This window comes from Xenopus laevis, chromosome 6S (genome assembly GCF_017654675.1).
Source record: "Xenopus laevis strain J_2021 chromosome 6S, Xenopus_laevis_v10.1, whole genome shotgun sequence".
NCBI lineage: Eukaryota > Metazoa > Chordata > Amphibia > Anura > Pipidae > Xenopus > Xenopus laevis.
The window spans coordinates 111,094,278-111,118,616 of record NC_054382.1 but is presented as its reverse complement, the minus strand read 5'-3'; the positions used below and the strand labels follow the sequence as shown (position 1 = coordinate 111,118,616).

Sequence of the window (24,339 nt, the reverse complement as noted above, 5' to 3'; positions counted from 1 at the left end):
AGGTCCCCCATTCTGATGCACAAACAAGATTCTGAGATGATACAAGGCTTGCCTTAATAACAGTGCCCACAAAATGGCTCCTGCCTGCTTGCTATAATTATGAATTCTCAGACTGATGGAAACAAGATTCAAATAATTTATACATTTAAGTAAAGTTCATTTTGCTTGACTAACATGATAATATAGGATTTGGAATATTTTTTTTTGGGTGATGGGTCCCCTTTAAAGAGCTGCTTCCACTCCCCCAAATGAATGGAAAATGAATCCTCCTTAAAAAGAATACATACTTAAATAAAAATAATTTGACCATGAAACTGTAAACCAAAACTGAATCAGTAAACCAATTTGTGATCAATAAAACTTTTTTATTAAGGTATCTAAAATACATATATATATATTATCATATATGTCATCTGCTAATTGAGGTTAAGACAGGTGCAAAATAGGCACCGATATTAAGACATTTTATATTAGCTCTATGAGTGTAAAATTTGTATACCTCTGTTAAAAGCTATGTTTAAATAAAACAAATTTGAAATGAGCATTGGTTCACATTTCTAATACATATCTGTGTATGCACCTATATTCAAGTTTCTTTGTTGAAGAGAGACTGTAATTCCTGGAACTCGAGGAGGGAATTCACGCAAGTCGAACTTATACATTGATGTATCATTATCATTAAAATATTGCGCTTCATTCAGAAACATCAATTGCTGTTTCTAAGTCTTTTACGAGGCCAAACATAACGTCACATCTAAAAGTTAAATGATGTAGTGGTAACACTTCATTAATATGTCATCGTGCCACATCTATTTCAGTTGCTACTTCATTTTTGGTGTTTTGCACGTTTTCTAGTTGACAAATTGTAAATTTGCTTTATTTGCAAATGAATAGAGAACATTAACTAAAGCTAAAAATTGGGATGACGTGTGTTTTGGTGAATTCCTCCCTAGGGCCGAGTCCGTTTCCTATCTTGTTAATATAACAGTGCAGCATATATTTTAGCAAGAAGATAAAGGCAAATGCTAAGCTAATGGGCAATATCTCATGATATACCTAGGGATTTGATTCTCCCAGACGATTTTCACATTTCATTAATCAGAATCTCACTTGAGGGCATATTTATCAAAGAGTGAAAATAGAGGATGCCAAAGGGGAATTCACAACTATAGGCTTTTTAGGGGCATGCTTATCATACAGCGAAAGTTCACATTATAATAAATAAGCCCTAGAAATCATATACACGTGAATAGAGAACTGGAGATTTCCCTTCTAGTGAACTGTGGCAAACTCTATTTTCACTCTGATAAATATTGAGGAATGAGAGATACTCCTAATGTGCAGGCAGCGAATGGAAATTGAGCATTTTAAAGTTGCTTCCAACGGATGCAGGAGTCTCGTCCTACTGGAATGAAGCTCTCACATCACGGCCCTTCAGAGGCTGAGCTGGGCGGAAGTTGTCCACCATGGAACAAGGGGTATCTCCTTCAGCATTAAAGAAAAGGCTACGCAGCTGTGACAGCTAAATTAGAAAAAAAAACAGAAAATAAATCAGTTTTTGCTTGTCGCTATTAACACAAATAACACAATAGTTGCATGGTTTGTCCAAGCTTTACAAGGTATTTAGATGACTCTGATCAATATTTTACCCCCTTCTTTCTCATCTGCATGATAATGCCACTTGATCTCCCCATGCTACTTGTATGAGCAGGTAATAAATATTTTGAGAGACAGTCTATGGCAATGGCAAATATTCCATTTGCCATTGGTCTCCAGCATCACTGGGACCATTTTGAGCATCAGTTGCTATATATTTTTAGCATTTTCAATAGGCAGCCTTCTAGCTGTTGTTTTAACTTCCAACCAAAACAGCTAGGTGGCTGCAGGTTATTTTCGCTGTTAGATATGGGCCCCAACTTTCCTACACTGACAGGGGCCTCATGATCTCTAACTGTGGTCGTACAGTGTATGCTATTCCTTATATATTTAGTGACATTCTAAATGCTATCTGCTTGAGAGGAACCTAACTGGTACCCAGTGGCATTATAAGATAACTGAGGCCTCCTCTGATAAAATTTGAAGTAACCATGAGTGCATAATTTTAAAGAAATGCACTCTCATACTAAGGTTTTTATCACTATCAAAAACATTTTCCTAATTCGTGGTTCTTTTTTGAAGAAAAAAATTTATTAGCGTCTGGGCAATATTTATATATTTAATGTTAAAACCATGTTTACAGTAATAGTCCTATATGCCACCACAACAGTTACCTACACTATGTCCGTACTGACCTACTCATGGGGTAATAACACAAAAGACTGTTTGGTCTTAGCTGAGGAACTTAACTCCCCAGGAATCATCCTTTGCTATAATGCTGGTGCTTGTACTATACTTTTTCTATTATACACAGAAGTGTTTTTGGCCCTAAGCTAAGCTACAGTATCAGGTAGGGATCCACTATTTTGGATGCGGCCGAACCCCCGAATCCTTCGCTTAAGGTTCGGCCGAATACTGAACCGAATCCGAATCCTAATTTGCATATATTTGAATATGCAAATTAGGAGTGGAAAGGGGAAACCATTTTTTACTTCTTTGTTTTGTGACAAAAAGTCACACAATTTCCCTCCCCACCCCTAATTTGGATATGCAAATTAGTAATTGGATTCGGTTCGGCCGGACAGAAGGATTCGGAGAATCCAAATCCTGCTGAAAAAGGCCGAATCCCGGACTGAATCCTGGATTCGGTGCATCCCTAGTTTCAAGTGACTTTATTCAAGTTTTCACATAATCCACATGGGGATAAAGTCACTTGAAACTTGAAACCGTTAGTGCTCCTACATTTATTATTCCTATTATTCACAACTAAGAGGAGCACCCAGGACTTGACTTGGTATATAGAGTGCCTGTATACGCTGAGACTATATATATATATATATATATATATATATATATATATATATATATATATATGCCATGTCCTTGTGTACATTTCAGATAACATATACAGAAACAGCTGCTTTGTTGTGGAGAAAAAAGCATAAAAAAGTAAAAACAAAGCATAACAGTTAAGAGTTAATCATGTGCGAGACAATATGCTGGAAACCAAATGGAAATATTCATAGACAGTGTAATCTGGTGGTGTAAATGAGGCAAACAAATGAAACACAGATAATATATTACTTACATTTACTATTACTCTCCTTCGGTAAATAAAGGTGCATTTGTCATCAGAGCCGGATTTACATAGTGGGCACCCCTAGGCCCGCTGTCGTTCGTCGCCCCCGTCCCCTCCTTTTTATTCACTCAAATTTTCATTGGGACCGGAGAAATGGGGATTGGCGCACGGTAAATTTAAAAATCTATTGTATTTCCTGTGCATCCCCAATGTTTCTAAACCAATGTGGGTGTGGTTGGGCATCATGCCGCCCTAAGCTCGGGCCTAGGTGGCCTTTCCACAAATCCGGGCCTGTTTGTCATGTAACTTATACAAGAACTATATGTAAGTAAGTAAGTAAGTCTTATATATGAACTCCATGACTTTCCTTACTCTGGTTGGGCACCACAATAACAGTCTCACGGGCTGCCAGTTGTTACTGAGCCTGGCAATTCTTATTCAGAATACATGGACATAAATATACACTGTCAGAACCATCTCCCAGAGACTCAAACCAAATTATCTGGACTATGGCATGATTGGACTTCTACCCACCTGCATCTCAGACATGCATCAGTTTTAAAATAAACAAACGTGTGCGGATTGTATTCAGAGTAAAGCATTGCATGATGGGTTTTCTGCTTATCCATACTAGTTTTTGATCACAGAACACCTGCCGTGCCTCCATATATAGCCCACTCAGGACTATGGGGTGAGTCTACATGGAGACTAGCCTTACAGGGAGATCCCATCTCTTCCAAAAACATTTATTTATAGTCAGTGATAGATTTCTAGCATTTATCTTAGCTTGACCACCCCACCATTTCTCTCAATTCCAAGGAACTGCTCAATGTAGAAATTTAAGATGTATTTTGTGAAACAGTTTTTTCTTTAAAAAAAAAAAGCAGTCAAATTTTATGTCATTGTGTTGGAGGAGACATTGTTAATATTCTTTTAGCTTACACACATCCACATCTTTCCTAGTAACATTCTATGAAACCTTTCACTGGTGGATGCCATACCATGGCATTTTGCCTTCAAAGGAACACAAACCTTTAATTGTATAAAGGGACTTTATGGCTGTCTAATAAGGGGCTATGAGAAAACATTGGGAATGTGTCCATCATTCACAAGGTAACTGCTGTTATCCTTAGCCACACACCCAATGACTCTAGGATGAAGCCATGCCCATAAAATTATTATTTTATAGTATGACAAGATATGAATACATTTGAATATTTATTTGAAAGGCAATACGAGTTATCAGCTCCCCCCCCCCCAGCTTGAGCTCAGCTTGTCCCATGTTATTATTAATGCTATCAAGTATATACACAATTTATATAGACAAGCCTACCTGCTGCTTGCTCACAGCTATCGGCTCCTTCAGGACATGCCACAGCACACACTGGAGCAGTGGGGGTGTAGTTAAAGATCCCTTATAGGTCCAGAAGTCCAGTGAATTGGGAAGTAGGACAGAAGGATCAAAATCACTAAAGTGGGCTTCATTTCCCTAAAAAAGAAAAAAGTCACAATGAGTTTCCTTAATTCTGAAAAATGAAGGTGTTTATATTTGTATGGAGCACCTAATTGTTATTCCCTTCCCTGTAGCCTTGCAGCGAATATGAATAAAAACATTAATACAGAGCATGACATAGAAACTAATGGGGCAGCTATGATCCTTAATTTGCAGAGTTGGACCAGTAAAAAATCAATACATGCAGAACCCTTTAGATATAATTTCCATCTAGCAGACAACTAAAAAGCTCCATCAGTGACGGACTAAATCATTAAAGTAGATTATGAAAAATAATGAACCTATGTGCAAACCTAAATGCCATTGTGCTAAGTTGCTTGGAAAAAAGTAAAAAACAAACAAAGAAAAAATAAATTTAAATATAAAACTAATAAGTGCTGGAAATATTATATATTTGGATATATACAGATGCATTATAAAAAAAAAAAAAAAGAAGCAAAGTTACCTTGTTTGGTATAAGCTTTAGTGCATCAAGCACTTTCTGCAAACCTGGATGTGCTTCTCCTACCTATAAAATATTTAAAATAAAACAAGCTTTTCAGCATTCTTACATTTATTTATAATGTGAGAACAATTCTTCATCACTGAGAGCAAAGCAAGATTTTTCACTAGGGCCCCATGTTAGTGTAACTTTTCATGGTCCATATATAAGATCAAGCAGCAATACTTGTTGATTTGAAGGGCTCCAGCAAGAACTTCTGCAAAGGTAGATCCAATTATAGGCCGAAGTGTTATTTGAGTGGCCATAATAGGTAAAGATCCTGGGGAGTGGTTTGGACAGCTTCTAACATGGTGGCTACAAATGGTGTACATATACAGGGCCTCAAAGTATCAGGTGAGTTTGTTATATCAAGGAGCTTAATTAACAGTTACCTACAGCAACCAATTATCAATTGCTATTTTAACTACACCGGTGCAATAGAGCACTTATTTTTCTGTATCAGCCCCAAAAGATAAATGTATTTGTACCCCCACTGTGATTCTGCAGCTGTGTTTCTGAAATGTGGGTCCTCAGGGTGTGCTTAAGCTAAGACAACCCTCATGCTTTGTCTCTATACGTTGGAGGATTCTAGGAGATACATTCCAGCAACATTAATGGACTCAACATCCACAGAGTCACTGTTATTCAGTGTTTTGGTAAGGGTCAGAAAACTGTTCATGCTCTATGTGTACTGCTTAGTAGAAGAAAGATATTTTGCTCTGATTTATTAGTGATGTAAACATTTTAAATTTAGAACTTTGAGAAATTTTGAACATGAAAAGCCTCAAGAAGAATTAAGAGTGGAAGTAATTAGTTACAGTTAGAGTAGGAATGGCTGTTCTCATTGTGTTCAGGTAAGCAGATAAATCCTCTGCAGGAACCAGTTAAATCTCACAGTGTATTGTTAGCCATAAGGGGTACTGTAATATTGCGGTCTAGGCCACCCACCCCTGACATGTTCAATACAAATATGGGAAGGACTAGTATTCTATGCACACCTATGTAATATTCTCTTGCTTTACTCTTTATTACAAGAAAACTAAACACATTATTATGTTTCCATAAATAGAGTGTATATCAGTTATTACCTTTAAAAAGACCCCAACCACAGCAAGTCCATCACAGTGCTTTACGGCTTCTGCCATGCTTCCATATTTTGTATTCCAGTGAACCAAATGAAGCTGAAATGAACAACAGGAAACTGTGTAACAAGAACAAAACAAACAGCACAAACTCCCCCTTCCCTACAGCATTCTACATCCCCCAGACCAGTGATCCCCAACCAGTGGCTCGTGAGCAATATGTTACTCACTGACCCCTTGGATGTTGCTCCCAGTGGCCTAAAAGCAGGTGCTTATTTTTGAATTCCTGGCTTGGAGGCAAGTTTTAGTTGCATAAAAACTAGTTGTTCTTTCAAGTAGAGCTTCTTGTAGGCTGTCAGTCCACACAGGGCTATCAAATGGCCAATCACAGCCCTTATTTTGGCAGCCACAGGAACTTTTTTCATGCTTGTGTTGCTCCCAAACTCTTTTTACAGTTGATTGTGGCTCACAGGTATAAAAAAGGTCTGACCCCTGACATTTGTTTCAGAAAAGGATCATCTTGACTTCATGGAGTTATTCCCATGATTATGGGATTTCTGATGGCCCCCCTCTGTTCTACCTTCCCTTCTTGTTCCACTTAGTCTTCCCTTTCTTGTATTTTGCTGTCTGTTGGTATCCTGCTCAGTTTTCCACCTCTACTGTTGTCCCATCCTTGGCAGTTTATCTGTTTAGCTTGTCCTTAGATGACCATTTTATACACATCATTATATTTCCTTACCTCTGCTTCACATTTGACTCCATTGACTGTATGTTCTGAGCCATGACCCTCACAAGATCCCCAGTGGAAGTGGAATTGTTTAAGGCGATAGGGTTCACTCAGTGCTCCCCCACTAAGGACTGCAAAAAACAAAAAAAACAAAAGAAGAGCAAGTAATTAATATGTGTTAGCAATGCAAGCTTAATATGGAAAATGGAATGTGATGTTTGGCTCAACCCAATCTACTTAAATACATTATATATATATTAGAGTCCCTATCAGCAGAGGAAATGCCCTTCCACATGTGATTTAATAAAAGCTAAGGAGACTGTAGTTTCTCCCCGCTGTGTCATCTGGATTTAAGAGATTTTCTTTTAATTTGAAAATGAACTGTGACATCTAATCCCTTTACATACATTAACAGGATTATAAGAGTGCAGATCATATGCACAAACAATATTTCAAGCAGTCAGCTATGCATTTCCTACATATTCATTCAAGATTCATAAACATTGCAGAATGTGTGAATTATTCCTGCCAGTTGGACCTATTGTAAGGCTTTTGGAGACAAGCTCCATTTAGGCTGTTCAGTAGTCTAACAGATATAGAACACCCAAGATATTCCGCCAAATACCAGCCACATCCTCATATAACCTTCCTGATCTTGGTGGGTTATTTACCAATACAACATTAAGTATATGCCTTGAATGCCTTGATTATTAAGTAGCTGCAGCCTGCAGAGGAGATCGAGTTTGACACATATAGTAATATATTTGGTCTCAGCATACCTTCATGTTATAAGTATCTTTATATTATTTACAGGACCTAATAACATTATACAGATTCATACATTAGATTAGTAGATTCCTATCTACTTAACCATCTTAGCATCCGCTGGTTACATACAGCTTCCTACAGTGCTAGAAATACTGTTCTTTCAAGATAGGGCTATGAAATACATAACATCTTAAGATGAGGATTCCAAAAATCCCTTTAGATGCCTATAGAAGTATCTATTCTAAGCAACTTTTGAGTTAGCATTCCTTATTTATTTCATATGTGTTTTTTATTATTTGACTACTTACACTGCCTATTGTATTTCTATTTGGCAGCTGAAAACCCTAGAGGGTCGCTAATTCCAGCAAACTCCCCCCCCCCAAATGTTGACTTCAGTTTCATTGTCATTCTTATTTTTTATTGTTTATGTTTCTGTTCAGACCCTCTCCTATTCATCTTTCATTCTGACAACCAAAATGTTGCTAGAGTCAAAATTAAGACCAGTTGCAAACTGTCTTCTTCATCATACTACATGCCAACATCCATTTTAAGCATAAGAGGATGCACACAATAGTAATTAGCATAGATATGTTGTAACTTCCTGTAGATGGGCAACATAGAGTGCACTGGTAGCATTATATATATTTTTTTTTTGTTTTGTTTTTTTCCCCCAACTCTGTAGAGGCAATAACTGCATGAGCCATATAGTATTTAGCTTTTGAAAACAGCGTTCTCTCATTCAGACTTAGAGCAGGGCTTTTATATCTCTATGAGCCTGCCGATCTAGCAAATATCACACAGCGGGAGTTTCCTGCTTGGAAGATTTCTAACCAACTTGAAACAGAAAGCAAACATCCCTGGAAAACTGAACTCCAACTCCGACTAAACTGGACTGCAGCACAGTCATAGCAGTCAGCCTGTTGCCATATCTGTCTACTCATTTTTAAAATGATAAAGCAAAAATCTATCCAAATGTATCAAATGCACTAATTCTTTATGACCACAAGGGGTGCTGTTGCTATTGCAGGCTACCTAGTTGCAGGTAATATGACACACCTAAGGCTTACGGTAACTACAATGAAACTGAATTCCTGTCAACAGAATCAGCCCTGCCCTTATACTTTTTTTTTTTATTCAAGGGAAACTAGAGTTGAGATTGTAATAATAATTCTACACGATAATCTCTACTTGACATATAAGGCTGTGGTTTCTGAGATGACTAATTTCTTTGTATCCAGCAGCCCAAGATAAAAACTCATTGTCTGGCTAAACTGTCGGCAAAGCAGTCACGTACAGGTCTGACACTATTGTTCCTCAAAATACACAATACACAGCGTGAGTGCAAAACTGAGGAATGTTTCTCCCAGAGCAGCACAGACTTTGTATATTCTAAGGGTTATTGCTTCTGCTACAAAATAATCATATGAACAAGACACTGGTTTATATGACAAACATAACCAGAATGTGTATGATCTTACTGCCCTGCCATGTGCCGCAAGCTGAACAGATGAGAACTGACTGGGCAGGAGGGGCACCTAAAGGCCTTTAGAGCAATTGGCATTTAGTCCCTACAATGGTTCCCAAGAGCAATACAACACCAAGCTGCCATAGGGTTTAGAGGGTTTACTCTGCCTGCCCTATGCTCCCTGTGTGTGCCTGTTCTATACTCCCTATGTGTGCCATACTCTGCCTGTCCTATGCTCCATGTGTCTGCCATACTCTGCCTGCCCTATGCTCCCTGTGTGTGCCACACTCTGCCTGTGCTATGCTCCCTGTGTGTGCCATACTCTGTTTGCCCTATGCTCCCTGTGTGTGCGCCATACTCTGCCTGCCCTATACTCCCTGTGTGTGCCATACCCTGCCTGCAATATGCTCCCTGTGTGTGCCATACTCTGATTACACTACTCTGCCTGTGAGGCATAAGCCTGGTAGTTGTTTTTTCTGGGGGTTGTTAGCATTTGGAAATGTTATGGATTTCAGGGTATAGCTTAATATGACTTTTTCACATGTAAGTGAAAGCCCTTGCAGCAAGTACCAACCATTTGTTTTTTATGTTGTGCTATCACCATTAATGTGGACATGGTCTTGTGGTAACATGGTGTGTTGCAAGAGGGTGTGGTTTAAAACAGGGAGTGGTTAACACTGGCTTCCATTATTGGCCCTCCACCAGAAATGTAAGCCCTTGGGATCACAGAAGTTGCACAGCACTGAAGTAGATTATTATATTTAGCTGATATTTAAGTCAAGTAATGGAAATCCCAACCAAAGAGAAGTCACGATTAGCATGATTCATTGGCTGGGTTTATAAATAGGCTAGGCGCCTTCCAGCAAGAGAAAGCATTTGGTACAATGATTATAAAATAAAATCATCTGTGTGTCTGATAGAAGGAGAAACGTATTCCCAGGGCAGTTATATCTGCTGTCCTCAAGTAAATGGGCATATCTGTACAAGACTGAGGTATGTGCAGAACATGGAGACAAACTGGTTGCTTGCCAGCATACAGACTGTATATAATCTGATTTGGTCTGCCTAAACTTTCTGCTAAAAGTCCATACTCATACTAATTCCTGAATGCTAAGGTCAAAATCGAACAAACATTCAAAACCACCTAATTCAAAACCAGTTCAAAATGACTAGAAAAGTTGGAAATTTGGCACATCCAACCTTTGAACCTCCATCTGTTGATACGGTGACAGTCGAACCAACTCTTAAGCCAATATCCCCACTAAGAAGGATACCCCCGACAAAGTTAACGTTAAGTTCTAGGGGTTAAAAGCTTGGCAAAACACCCATGTGACTGCTCCTATCTGTATAGCATGTGGCTTGAGAACAGCACTGACTGGGTTAAATTGAAACCAAGCAAACTGATTATAAGTAGAGAGGATCATGTTGGCAATTTCATTTTGATGTTAAACAGCAGGAAAATGGACTCATTACATGGAGGGCAGCATTATAGAAAGGCAATTAGCTCATTCAATAAAAGTACAAAGTAGAGGAATAATTGAATAGCACCAAGGCAGGATGATTATTTTGTAACTTGGGTTCGGCTCAGATAAAAATCTATTATGGAGGGAAGATAAAAAGCAACGCTGTTGCACACTTGGCAGCCTCGGGCAGAAGCCTTTCACCTTAGTCAGCAAATGAAACAGTAATTGCTCAGTTAGAAACATCCTGCAACTTCAGTAGTACAGTAAATTGGGCAGTCTGATATAGGAGGAGCTAAATGCCCCAGCATCGTGATAGGCGTATGGCATGTGGTCAGTTTAATTTAGACTTGAACATTGTCCTGACAAAAATGAAAATTTAGGAAACATTCCAAAAAGAGACCAACTGCTATGTATGTATGTATATATATATAATTATAAGATATTGGTTTAATATACATAGGCATTTACATGTGCATCTCCACTGTGATTTTGCATGGGTACTTTGCACAGATTTGCTGATGGTCCCTGTGTGTATTTTGTCTTTGGGTGGGCTAAATAAAACACTGGTGTATTCAAGTAAGAGTAAGGCTACCTAATTATGGACCAGCCATCACTCATAATGTTATTTCTGAGGCACATTACCAAAGACAGGTCAGTCAATGGGTTTATTGTGCTTACAAAGGCGCATTTAACAAAACAGGGTGAATTTGCACCTAAGCGGTAACTCATGGCGACCAACTACTGATTCCCTTTGTTCAGCCCACTGCAGGTAGTACAATGGAAGAAAGAAATTTGATTGGTTGGCATGGGTTACAGCTCAGATGAAAATGTGTCCGTTGATGAGCCGACTTATCATGCAAAGATCCTTATGCTTCATTAGCCGCAGTCACTTCATTATGTAGTTGCTGTGGATAAATGATAAATGCAAGATTTCCTACTCAAATATTTGTCTCTCTTACGCCCATACATTTCAAACATGTCACTTACAATCCCTTTATCTTTTTTTTTTTATCCAACCTAAAGGCAGGAATGGTTCCATTCAATGATTTCAAACAGCACTTGTTTCAATAAAGCCACCTTTATAATCAGTGAGGGCATGGTTCTGTAGATTGCACAGCTATGCATCAGACTCAGCATGGCCCTAGGGTGCAACATTCCCCACAATGACTTCTGTTCCTATTAAGGAACAAGAGGGGGTGGTGCTGCCACTGCAACTATGGATCACTTGTGTCCAGGTCTTTGCTGCACTTGCACTGGATAAAAGTCCAGTATAAGGTTTAGAGTTCAGTGCTGGTACGTGCCATAGTGCTGCAGCCTACACTCACCAATCTCCCTAACTTGTGTGACTGAATGATGAGCATGTAAGGAGATGGGTAAGGGATGGAAGAGGGGATGCCTAAGTACCTTCCCCCACCTACTCCTCAGGAATACAGCACTGTATGGGTCCCTACAGCACTGAAACCTTGATGAAGTGTGCAAGGTGCAAAAACATCATGGCTTACCTCTACTGTTTACATTTTGCACTGTGTAATAAAAGAACTCTTATGTATTCATGAACTACTTTCTCTCTAAATGATATACAAAAGATATGAGATAAGTTAAGTAGGGCTCCCTTACCGCCCCAGAATCCTCACCAGAACAGTAATGTGCAGGGACAGAAGCCTATACACTCAGTGCTGAGCAAACTATTTTGGATCCAATGGGATTTCCATTATTCATGAGATGGGAACAAACACACAACAGACTAAAGAATATTTCACATTTCTTGTGACCTAGATGTGTCCCCACAATCCGACGCCTCGGTGATCAAAGTGCTCTGGAAATAGTTATCATATTGAAACTGAGAAAGAGAAGGTCCATGTTAATTTCGAGGCTTCTAACACTTATTTATGGGGTTTTATTGGAAAACGATAACTTTTTGGGATGGGGGTGCTTTTCCCTTTAATTTTATTAAAGATCTTAAATTTGCTTTGCAATAAAAATGTCACAAAATTTTAATGTAAAATTCTTACATATTAACTACAGTTTCTTGTTCTCTCGGTGGAGACCTGGCAGAGGGCGGGGCTGTGATGCGGAGGGGGCAGGCTGTGATGCAGAGGAGGCAGGACTGTGACACGGAGGGGGTGGGCTGTGATGATGGGGGCGGGGCTACGATGTGGTGATCGTCGTTTGGTCGATCGCGGTGTCAATCATAGGGAATTTCCTAATTTCCTAATTTGGAAAACCATGCAGGCAGTTTTGACCCGGGCAGCCTTTCAAATTACTGGGCTGTCCGAGTCAAAACCGGACAAGCGGCAACCCTATTCTAATATCCTCATATTTTTCAACAAGGGGTACTTTATTTATTATAATACACAAGTTTTAGTGAGTCAGGTGACAAAAATGACCTCACTAAACTCCATTTAACTGATGACATCACTACGAGCCATTTACAAGGATATAATTTACAGGATATTCATGGTTTTTGTATAGGATTTATGAGGATTAGTTAAGGATGATGGGAATGTTTGCAGCATCAGGAATAGCCTGTAATCTGCAGGGTTCCTCCTCCTGTATAAGCTGGTAAAGTCACTATTGCTTTAATACAAAGATCCTGGTCACTGGAGGAACTCAGGGCTTAGCAGGGAATCACAGACCTTGAGCGTACTGAGTTGTCAGATTATTAGCCAGCATATTGCTGCGTCTCCCATGGGTCTCCAGGGCCCAGGTCCGCTCGATAATTCAACAGTAACATTCTAGTGAGGCACGACCCTGTATTTTATATAAATACAAACACAGAAAGAGCCAGGATTCTCTGCAGATTCCCTGCTAAATCTGAGAGTTTCCTGGAACATTCTTCCACCCTATTTACTATGAAAGATCATGAGATGAATTTACAAGAGCAATACCATTCATCATACTGGATCGGCATAGAAGTGCAATGTATTAAATGTTCTAGTGGATAACACAAGGTCATTGAGCAGTAAAGGGAAAGTTATCTTAAAGATGAACCTGTTCATTTGACTTCTTATGCCGCTTCTTTCAAGGCTTCAATTTCAACTGCTCTCTGGTTACAAGGGTTGCAGGGATCACTGATCACACAAGTTAAATGCAGGGAACTGAACAGCAAACCAGGCACTCAATCTGTTGCAGCCCCTACATATAAATTATATGTAAGTGTACAGGTATAGGACCTGTTACCCAGAAAGCTCGGGACCTGGGGTTGTCCGGATAATGGATCTTTCTGTAATTTGGGTCTTCATACCTAGAAAATCATGTAAACATTAAATAAACCCAATAGGCTGGTTCTGCTTCCAGTAAGAATTAATAATATCTTAGTTGGGATCAAGTACAAGGTATTGCTTTATTATTACAGAGAGAAAGGAAATCAATCTTAAAAATCTGGATTATCTGATTATAATGATTTTTTTGTAATTTCGAGCTTTCTGGATAATGGGTTTCCGGGCAACTGATCCCATACCTGTATATGTATATATGTATATATAACAGGTAATGCTCCAAGTAACCCCATTGCAGCCAATTAAATATCTTCCATGAGTTACTAGACCTGGAGCAAACCTTGCATCTGCTAATACATTAACACCAATTTGTGCAGAAAAGAGCAGTGCAGTGGGAAAAAATTAATTTGGGGTTAATCAGGGTGCACACAGGCAGGAAAAAACTCTGGACCATGGGCTGAGCTAAAGCTCTTGCATGATCTTAAGTTTTGCTCTTTCACCCCTCCGTGCGATATGGAGCTTACAATCTATTTTTAGAGTTTAAGCCATTAGGTGCCAAGACTGACACAGCAAAAGAAGTAAAGTCCAGTCTGCCAGTTACCACCCTTGCCAAATGTTTAACCCATTCAACTCAAGCTCATTTTCTGCTTATGGGGAACAGGCAACCTACAATCTTTCAAAACTACAACTCCCAGAATCCCACATTTTACAACACATAACACACAAAACAGGTTGCCTGTATCTGATCTAAATCCAACCTGCTGTTAAACTGCAATTCTCAGCACCCTACGTTAAATCAGCTGGACAATCTTGATCTAGATTTGCATTAAAGGGGTATTGTTCACCTTTAAATAAAGTTTTAAAGTTTTAGTTTTGTAGATAGTGTTATTTTGAGACAATTTGCAATTGGTCTTCATATATTATTATTTGTGTTTTTTTAGTTATTAGTAGCTTTTTTTTTAGTGTAACTCCAGTTTAGAATTTTAACAGTTATTTAGTTGCTAGGGTCCAAATTACCATAGCAACCAGGCCAAATAATAAAAAATAACAACAAAAGTGCAATGTTTTTTTTGGCTAAAGGTGGCCCCCATTTAAAAATGGGAAATATTCAGAAGAAGGCATAAAAGTTAATTTAAAGGAACAGTAACATTAAAAAATGAAACTGTTTCCCTGTACTGCTACAACTGGTGTGTTTGCTTCAGAAATTCAATAATAATTTATATAATTAAGTTGCTGTGTAGCCATGGGGGCAGCCATTCAAAGAATAGGTTACATAGCAGATAACAGATGCACTCTGTAGAATCCCATTGTATTCTATTACATAACTTATCTGTTATCTGCTAAGTAACCTGTGCCTTTTTTCCTTTTTTATCTTTAATGGCTGCCCCAATGTCTACACAGTAGCCTATTTACAGAGACTATGGTTGTCTTTCTAAAGAAAACATATATCTTGCATAGCAACAGTACATTATATTTGAATTACTTTAAAAATGTTATTATTTTTTGGTGTTACTGTTTGGACCACCACATTAAAACACCTTGGTTATTGACACGTGCAGCAAAAAAGCTCAGAAATATGTATGAGCTCATGATTATTTATCTGTATATAAAAACACTCGGCTAGGGCTGCCATGCCTTGGGCAATGCAGTACATGTGGATAATAAAGGTCCCTGTATTATCATAACAACATGATGAATAAATACCATTTTCCTTTGAGTTTCTAATGCACTACTAACACAGAGCTGTGATAATTAGGGGCACAAGCACTTTGCCAGGTTGGTATTTTTCTTACCAACTTAGCAGTGATTTTCTGCATTGTGCATAATTAATACTGTTCATTAGTATAGCAATTAAGCTGGACTATCAATAGAAAAAAGCACCGCTGCAGGGGAGGGTACTGAATGGGCAAGTGAAATGTCAGAGGTGCAGCACAGTCTCTGCAAGTCATTGAAGAATAAAGGGAAGGATGACTATGGGACGAGCGGAACAGCCTGCATGCCTAGTTCTAATGTGAATGCAGTGCATTAATCAAGAAATCACTCCCAAACTTGATAATAAGATCAGCAGCAGCATCTGCGAACATTATGAATTAACTACTGAAACCTCAGTAAACACCACTGCCCTTACAGTGACATTACAGCAGCCACTAACTGATTGAAACACACACGCAACTTGCACTGCTTTTCTGCTTCATATCAACTCCATTGTCCATGTCTTAAAGGGATACTGTCATGGGAAAAACATTTTTTTTCAAAATGAATCAGTTAATAGTGCTGCTCCAGCAGAATTCTGCACTGGAATCAATTTCTCAAAAGAGCAAACAGATTTTTTTATATTCAATTTTGAAATCTGACATGGGGCTAGACATATTGTCAATTTCCCAGCTGCCCCAAGTCATGTGACTTGTGCTCTGATAAACTTCAATCACTCTTTACTGCTGTACTGCAAGTTGGAGTGATATCACCCCCCTCCCTTTTCCCCCCCAGCAGCCAAACAAAAGAACAATGGGAAGGTAACCAGATAGCAGCTCCCTAACACAAGATAACAGCTGCCTGGTAGATCTAAGAACAACACTCAATAGTAAAAACCCATGTCTCACTGAGACACATTCAGTTACATTGAGAAGGAAAAACAGCAGCCTGCCAGAAAGCATTTCTCTCCTAAAGTGCAGGCACAAGTCACATGACCAGGGGCAGCTGGGAAATTGACAAAATGTCTAGCCCCATGTCAGATTTTAAAATTGAATATAAAAAAATCTGTTTGCTCTTTTGAGAAATGGGTTTCAGTGCAGAATTCTGCTGGAGCAGCACTATTAACTGATGCGTTTTGAAAAAAACATGTTTTCCGATGACAGTATCCTTTTAAATTATTGCTGAGCAAAACATAGAAAGGATTATTTCTACTTGTCCACCTATGGGCGCTGTTTCACTGGTGCCTTTGTCTATAGCTGCTCCCTCTCTAAAATTCAGAGCTCACCACTAATCATACGATGGAAATTTCACAGGTATCTAATTAAAGGTGGCCATACACGCTACAATTACGATCTTTCCCACGTCCATTCTACCAACGTTAAGAGCTGAATAGTCAGATATGCAGATAAAAACTAAATAATTCTTTACCTCTATCTGACAACTCAGCATTCAAGTTACAATGTTCGGGCACCGTCAAAAATTTTCAGTTCTGCCTATCCAAGGCTTTTTACCGATAACGGTCGCCTTGTCTCCAACCAAACACACACTGATTATCGTAGGAAATATGTTATTAATAATAACAATATATCATTTATTATTATTATTGTTATTACTGTTGTTATTATTATTATCATATATAATAATTATAATAATAATATATTATTGTTATTATTATTACTATCTTATATAATAATTATAATAATAATAATAATATATTATTGTTATTATTATTATTGTTATTATTAACATCTTTCATACGATAATCAATGCGTGTTTGGTGGGAGACAAATATATGATATATAATATATTCTTTTTATATTATAATATATGATTTATAAATATATAATAATAATAATATAATAATAATAAAGATAATTTTGGTCTGTGTGTATGGCCACGTAAAGTAGATATGATTTTTAGGGGCATATTTATCAAGGTGGGTAAAATGAGAATTCCTACATACATACGTAGTAACAGAGAGCTATGAAATTGCCCTGTGAAGGCCTCTGTATTTATTTCTATATACACCTTTATGTTTCACAGAATATTTACAGACAAAATGCCATATTTTCCCTTTAAAAGATCTTTTTCCAGCTAGTGTGTACTTGTAGAAGTGTGTACTAGTGTGTACTTGTGTGTACTTGTAACATGTAGTTACAAATACAAAAATGCAGTTGATAAGTTTGAAAAAAAAGACACAAAACAATTCAATCACTCAACCAAATAACCCCTTTTTTAAGCCTAGAGTCTAGAGATCCCGGTGCCCCTAACACACACACTTATTTAAAGAACAACAGAATCAGACCTGCTACAACGATCTAATTTAAAGTCTGTCTAGTCAGACTTCGTAGTCAATGGTAGGGGGTGGGGATATAGGGTCACTAATTATAAATATATTCATTATGTATAGATATTTTCCACTATGCATATGATTGGCCTTTCGCAGTTGCACACTTCAGTTCCTTCTAACAGCCAAGTCTGTTAAGAGGTGATGGGAGTTGCAGTCTCCAACTGCCAGAGGATCAATAATATGTTGAAAACTATTAAGTACTTAAAATGAAATCCTGCAGAGATCAATTTGTAATGGAGAAGGATCCAGGATCCCCTATATCAATTGTAAGGCTAGAAAACTTCTAGAGGTTGTAGTTCAGCAGTGTAGCTTCTCAGCAGAGATCCACATTGTAAGGAGCACTGGAAAGTTATCGGGCCATTGTGAGTCATGCTGATAGTGTGAGCGGAATACAGTAGCACGCTGGAGAGTGTGTATATAGCATATCTCTTGCACAGAACAGATAACTGCCACCTTGAAATGGGCCAACTGCCACCTCTGACTTTCACAGTTACACACACACACCTATTCACTAGAAAGCTCACCTGATCTGTTTTCAGAGTCGTCAAACTCCACGTTGAAGGCGTGTCCATTGTTCAGGATGACTTTGGCCGTAGATGGGTCGTACTTGATGCTGATGGGTTTCAGATGTTGGTCATACTTGGCTTCGGCGGGTACAATGTTAATAGGGGACTGATATTCTCCATTTGCCAGAGGGAAGGCATGGTGCCAAGTGCTTGGTCCTATGGAAATATACAGAATGGAACATTATATCCTCCCTCTGTGGGCTAAAAGAACATCACTATGTCTATATCATGTCAACTATTGTTTAAGTAAATTAACTATACAAACAGCAAAAGATGAAGGTCTCCTTAATACTATATTTTGTAGGATGGAAAGTCATTTAGAAAGTGATCCTTATTTATTGATATATTTTTTTAACACACCATAGTTAGCGGTTCCCTTTTGGTTAATACTAAACCAGTGGGTAGTGGTGCTCCAAAGAGTGTCCTACAGTGGAGCTCCCAAGTACCCTACAGCTGCTGGAGTAGTTCCACTAAGTACCCTATATTTATTATTATTATTATTATTATAAACATGTATTTAAGTGATCTAAAGCCTGATGAGTGAGATCCCACCAGGTAATCTATTGCCATTGGGGGAAGAAGCTCTACCTAGTAACTCTAGGTACCCTACAGTTGCAGGAGGGATTCCACCAAGTAACCTAAAGTCTGATGAGCAAGATCCCACCAGGTAATCTATAGCCCCTTGAGAAAGAAACTCTACCTTAACCTACAACCACTGGGCAGAGGTGCCACCAAAATTGCCACCTGAGCAACCAAATACAACTTATTTTCCTATTATTTCCTCTTCTTTTTAACACAATTATAAGAAATGTTAGGATAGGGGAGAAAGGGGCATTTGGGAATAAAATGTTAATAACAGCACAAAGGACGTATCACCTGTTCAGTTAAAATATATACACACTGTGGAAGTCCAACTTGCAGCCCTCCAGCTGCAACTGAACAGCAACATCCAGGCCCCCATTGATAGTTTGCAGGTGGGGGTATTTGTCATTTATCAGTTAGAGGACCATGGGCTGGACCTCCTGCAGTTGCATAAAGTTTCTCTTGGCTTCCTTCAAAGGGGCAAATTTACCAAAGTGTGAAATTAAAGCTCAGCACAGGCAAATTCACCACCTTTCTATTCATTCAACTGGTGAACTCAGATTTTCACTCATTGATAAATACGCTTCCAAAAATCCCATAGGAATGAATAGAAAGTAGTGAGCTCTAATTTCTCACTTTAATATACCTGCCCCAGGGTCTCTACAGCTCAGCTGGAATTTCTAGGAGCAAATTAAAAGCCTAGATGTACAATATGTGATATGATACTTCCATATTTGTTATATCCTTCATGTTACAAGTTTATAATCCTACACCTGGCGTTATCACCTTGTGAGCAGGGGACACAAGCAAGGAATACAAAAGCATCATTTGCAATTAACAGAGAAATATAGAAATAAAATAAATATTTCACAAGGATTTTATTCATCGTATTATTCCCTTATTCTTCCGTATCAGTGACCCAATAATACAAACCAGAAGGAATGTCAAGGTTCCACAAGGTCAGAATAAGATAACAGCGCTCCCTTGTAGCCAGTAGCTTGGGAAGATTAATCAGTAGCTCTTAGCAAAGTTAATATTGAATTATTCCCTGAAACAGGCAAACAGTATGCACAGACGTTGCTAATTCTCAGATCCTTCTATACGTGCCCATCCCACGCTGGCATGGATTTCAATGAGGACATTATAAGAAAGAGATGTCATTAAAGCTGAGTTATTGAATAGATTGCTGGAAGAGGGTTTAATGAGCACAATAAAGGGGGGGGGGATACAGTTATACCTGTCCTATTACACTACCGGATGTCTTCTATCAAGGTCACACAAGCAGCAGACAGAAGAGGGATCCCTGCCATTCAGTATACTGCACTGAATACAATGTATTGCTACAAAACTCACTGCATCAAATGCATTTAATAATAACACATAATAAACACATTGCAATACTTTGAGTAAAGTTAGAAACATATCCTAATAATGCACAGGGATGCCCGGTGCTAAACACATTAATTTGGAAATATAGAGCTGGAGGGACAGATACCTGTAAAGCACTAAATACAATACCACGTCCCCCTTGCACTGAGGTTAATGGGAATCCCCGCTGCAGCAATCTGCTTAAAGAGGGTTATAGGGCAGATAAATGGGACACTCAGAGATGTGACTCCTTAATGAGACACAACTTTAGTGGGATCAGGGGGTGTTCCTCTCCTAGCTGAGTTTTCCTTAATGGTTTGGCATCTTTAAATACCAGGCCATTAGCTGTTACCGTCAGCCCAAGTCTGCTAAACATGCCCCACTTGCTCCCATCACTCACCGTTGTCAGGACCATATCCCCAAGCGTGTGCCATTCTGGTTAGTAGAGTTGCGTGCTGTCAGCTTGCTGCCTTGTGACAAGTGTCCCTTCTGTGGGTGCCCAAGAGCTCTCCACCTGGCTTCTTGTAGTGCACTTTTATAGGATCCCACCAGCTCCATCTCCATCAGAACACAGCAGGTGGGATTGGCTCTGTTTATGGGTGGAGACCAGTATTAACCCCCTTATTGGCCAAACAGGGAGATAAAGGGTTATCATTCTGTGCCAGCCCCTTCTCCAGCCCTCCTCCCATTCATTATCTTTTAAAACTCATAACTATATACACAGTAAACATACAGCACTGCTGTCTCTTAGCACCCACAACAAGACAGGCCAGATTCTCTAGTACAAGCTGGTATAGTCCAAGTCTGGCTGGGAAAACCCACCCCAAGGTACACTCATCATCACCAAAGCGATTCAGCAGTAGCAGCACCAGGGTAACATTGCACAACTAATGCACCACAAAGCATCACAACATATAGACTGACAACATGTCAATACCAGCTGCAGGGCACACATGTCTCCCAGCTGCACAAAACAACCCATGTCCAACATTGCATGGCCATTGAACTGCTTTTCATGAAATTCTTGAAACTTGAGATCAAGCTTTTCCTGACGCACACAAACAAATATACAGTGACACACACAAATATATATACACACACACACCCATGTGAGGGCTAGCTGCAGTGTACATGGTGGCACCACTCCCGCTCACTAAGGATTACTTGATGGCACGGCTGTTGGCACTGCCCCTTCCCAGGCTGTACATTATTTGTGGCGGCTCTGCTGTCCATTTCCTGTAAGTTGTTTGATAACACTGTTACCCCCAGTCTATAGATTTCTGTATGCCTCTGCTCCCCCAGCTGGTAGTTACTTGGTGGCACTGCTTACCCTCTAGGTCAGTATCTGGCACCACATCCCCCTCTCTTTAGGACCAAAGCTGGCACCATATCCCCATCTCTTTAGGACTGTAGCTGGCATCATCTCCCCATCTCTTTAGGTCAGTATCTGGCGCCATATCCCCCTTGTTTTAGGACAGTAGCTGGCACCACGTCCCCCTCTCTTTAGGTCAGTAGCTCACACCATATCCCCCTCTCTCTAGGTCAGTAGCTAGCACCATATCCCCCTCTCTAGGACAGAAGCTGGCACCATATCCCCCTCTCTCTAAGTCAGAAGCTGGCACCCTATCCCCCTCTCTAGGACAGAAGCTGGCACCATATCCAACTCTCTCTAGGACAGTTGCTGGCACCACATCGTCCCCTCTCTTTAGGACAGTTGCTGACCCCATATCCCCCTCTCTCTTTGTCAGTTGCTGGCACCATATCCCCCTCTCTCTAGGTCAGTAGCTGGCACCATATCCCCCTCTCTCTAGGTCAGTACCTGGCACCATATCCCACTCTCTCTAGGTCAGTAGCTGGCACCATATCCCCCTCTCCAGGACAGAAGTTGATACCATATCCCCCTCTCTCTAGGTCAGAAGCTGGCACCCTATCCCCCTCTCTAGGACAGTAGCTGGCACCGTATCCCTCTCTCTCTCTAGGACAGTAGCTGGCACCACATCCCCCTCTCTTTAGGACAGTTGCTGACCCCATATCCCCCTCTCTCTTTGTCAGTTGCTGGCACCATATCCCCCTCTATCTATGTCAGTTGCTGGCACCATACCCCCCTCTCTCTAGGTCAGTAGCTATAGCTAGCACCATATCCCCCTCTCCAGGACAGAAGTTGATACCATATCCCCATCTCTTTAGGACCATAGCTGGTACCATCTCCCCATCTCTTTAGGTCAGTATCTGGCGCCATATCGCCCTTGCTCTAGGACAGTAGCTGGCACCACATCCCCCTCTCTTTAGGACAGTAGCTGACACCACATCCCCCTCAATTTAGGTCAGTAGCTCACACCATATCCCACTCTCTCTAGGTCAGTAGCTAGCACCATATCCCCCTCTCTAGGACAGAAGCTGGCACCATATCCCCCTCTCTCTAGGTCAGAAGCTGGCACCCTATCCCCCTCTCTAGGACAGAAGCTGGCACCATATCCCTCTCTCTCTAGGACAGTAGCTGGCACCACATCCCCCTCTCTCTATGTCAGTTGTTGGCACCATATCCCCCTCTCTCTAGGTCAGTAGCTGGCACCATATCCCCCTCTCTCTCTCTCTCTAGGTCAGTAGCTGGCACCATATCCCCCTCTCCAGGACAGAAGTTGATACCATATCTCCCTCTCTCTAGGTCAGAAGCTGGCACCCTATCCCCCTCTCTAGGTCAGTAGCTAGCACCATATCCCCCTCTCTAGGACAGAAGCTGGCACCATATCCCCCTCTCTCTAGGTCAGAAGCTGGCACCCTATCCCCCTCTCTAGGACAGAAGCTGGCACCATATCCCTCTCTCTTTAGGACAGTTGCTGACCCCATATCCCCCTCTCTCTATGTCAGTTGCTGGCACCATATCCCCCTCTTACTCTAGGACAGTAGCTGGCACCATATCCCCCTCTCTCTAGGTCAGTTGCTGGCACCATATCCCCCTCTCTCTAGGTCAGAAGCTGGCACCATATCCCCCTCTCCAGGACAGAAGTTGATACCATATCCCCCTCTCTAGGTCAGAAGCTGGCACCCTATCCCCCTCTCTAGAACAGTAGCTGGCACTATATCCCTCTCTCTCTCTAGGACAGTAGCTGGCACCACATCCCCCTCTCTTTAGGACAGTTGCTGACCCCATATCCCCCTCTCTCTATGTCAGTTGCTGGCACCATATCCCCCTCTCTCTATGTCAGTAGCTAGCACCATATCCCCCTCTCCAGGACAGAAGTTGATTCCATCTCCCCCTCTCTCTAGGTCAGTAGCTGGCAGCATGCCCCCCTGGCTGTACTTGATGGCACATGAAGTGTAATTGCTGCTCCCTCAGTGTGAGTCAGATAAGAGCAGCAGTATTGCCCCAGTACCACAGGCTGTAGGATGACACTGGGCGGCACAGCGCTGAGCTCACTGGGATACCCGCCGGGAAACATAACATTAATGGAGGAGGAGAAGGACTGGGAAGCAGCAGACTGGGAGACCACTCAAAGCTAAGGATTCGTGGGTTCCTCTGTGCACAGTTCAGTATCTGTTCCCCAAATAGCAGCACCGACTCCCCCAGAGCCAGAGGTACCAGCTCCCCACGAGTCAACCAATAACAGCCCCCCGGCATCCTCCGTCCTTCATCCTGGTCCCGCCCACACGCACGGGGACCCGAGAGCAACAGGAGCGAAGTCGGATCGCGGCGGAACTTTCACACCTTCCCCGAGACGTGATTAGAGGAGATAAAGCGCTGCCTGACCGTGCGAGCAGCCAATCGCCTTCTATAAACCCGTCCTGCCCGCAGCACCTACCTGTCCTGCACCTCCCCATCCAACAGTATCAGCGAATCTCACTCTTATCAATAAATCATCCATTGACCTTGGCAGCCAGAGCCGCGGAG

At 40.6% G+C, this 24,339-nt stretch overlaps 1 protein-coding gene across 2 annotated transcripts; it reads right to left on the bottom strand.

The window, feature by feature from the left end:
- Positions 1-344: 344 nt before the first annotated feature.
- ca2.S (carbonic anhydrase 2 S homeolog) lies at positions 345-24,339 on the bottom strand. Of its 2 annotated transcripts, XM_041567068.1 has the most exons (8): positions 24,251-24,339; positions 20,851-21,039; positions 18,459-18,656; positions 6,991-7,109; positions 6,258-6,350; positions 5,134-5,196; positions 4,509-4,664; positions 345-1,522 (listed from the first exon to the last, which is right to left on the bottom strand). In XM_041567068.1, exons 2-8 carry the CDS (start codon positions 20,882-20,884, stop codon positions 1,403-1,405), a joined length of 783 nt encoding a protein of 260 aa, XP_041423002.1. In that variant the 5' UTR covers positions 20,885-21,039; positions 24,251-24,339; the 3' UTR covers positions 345-1,402.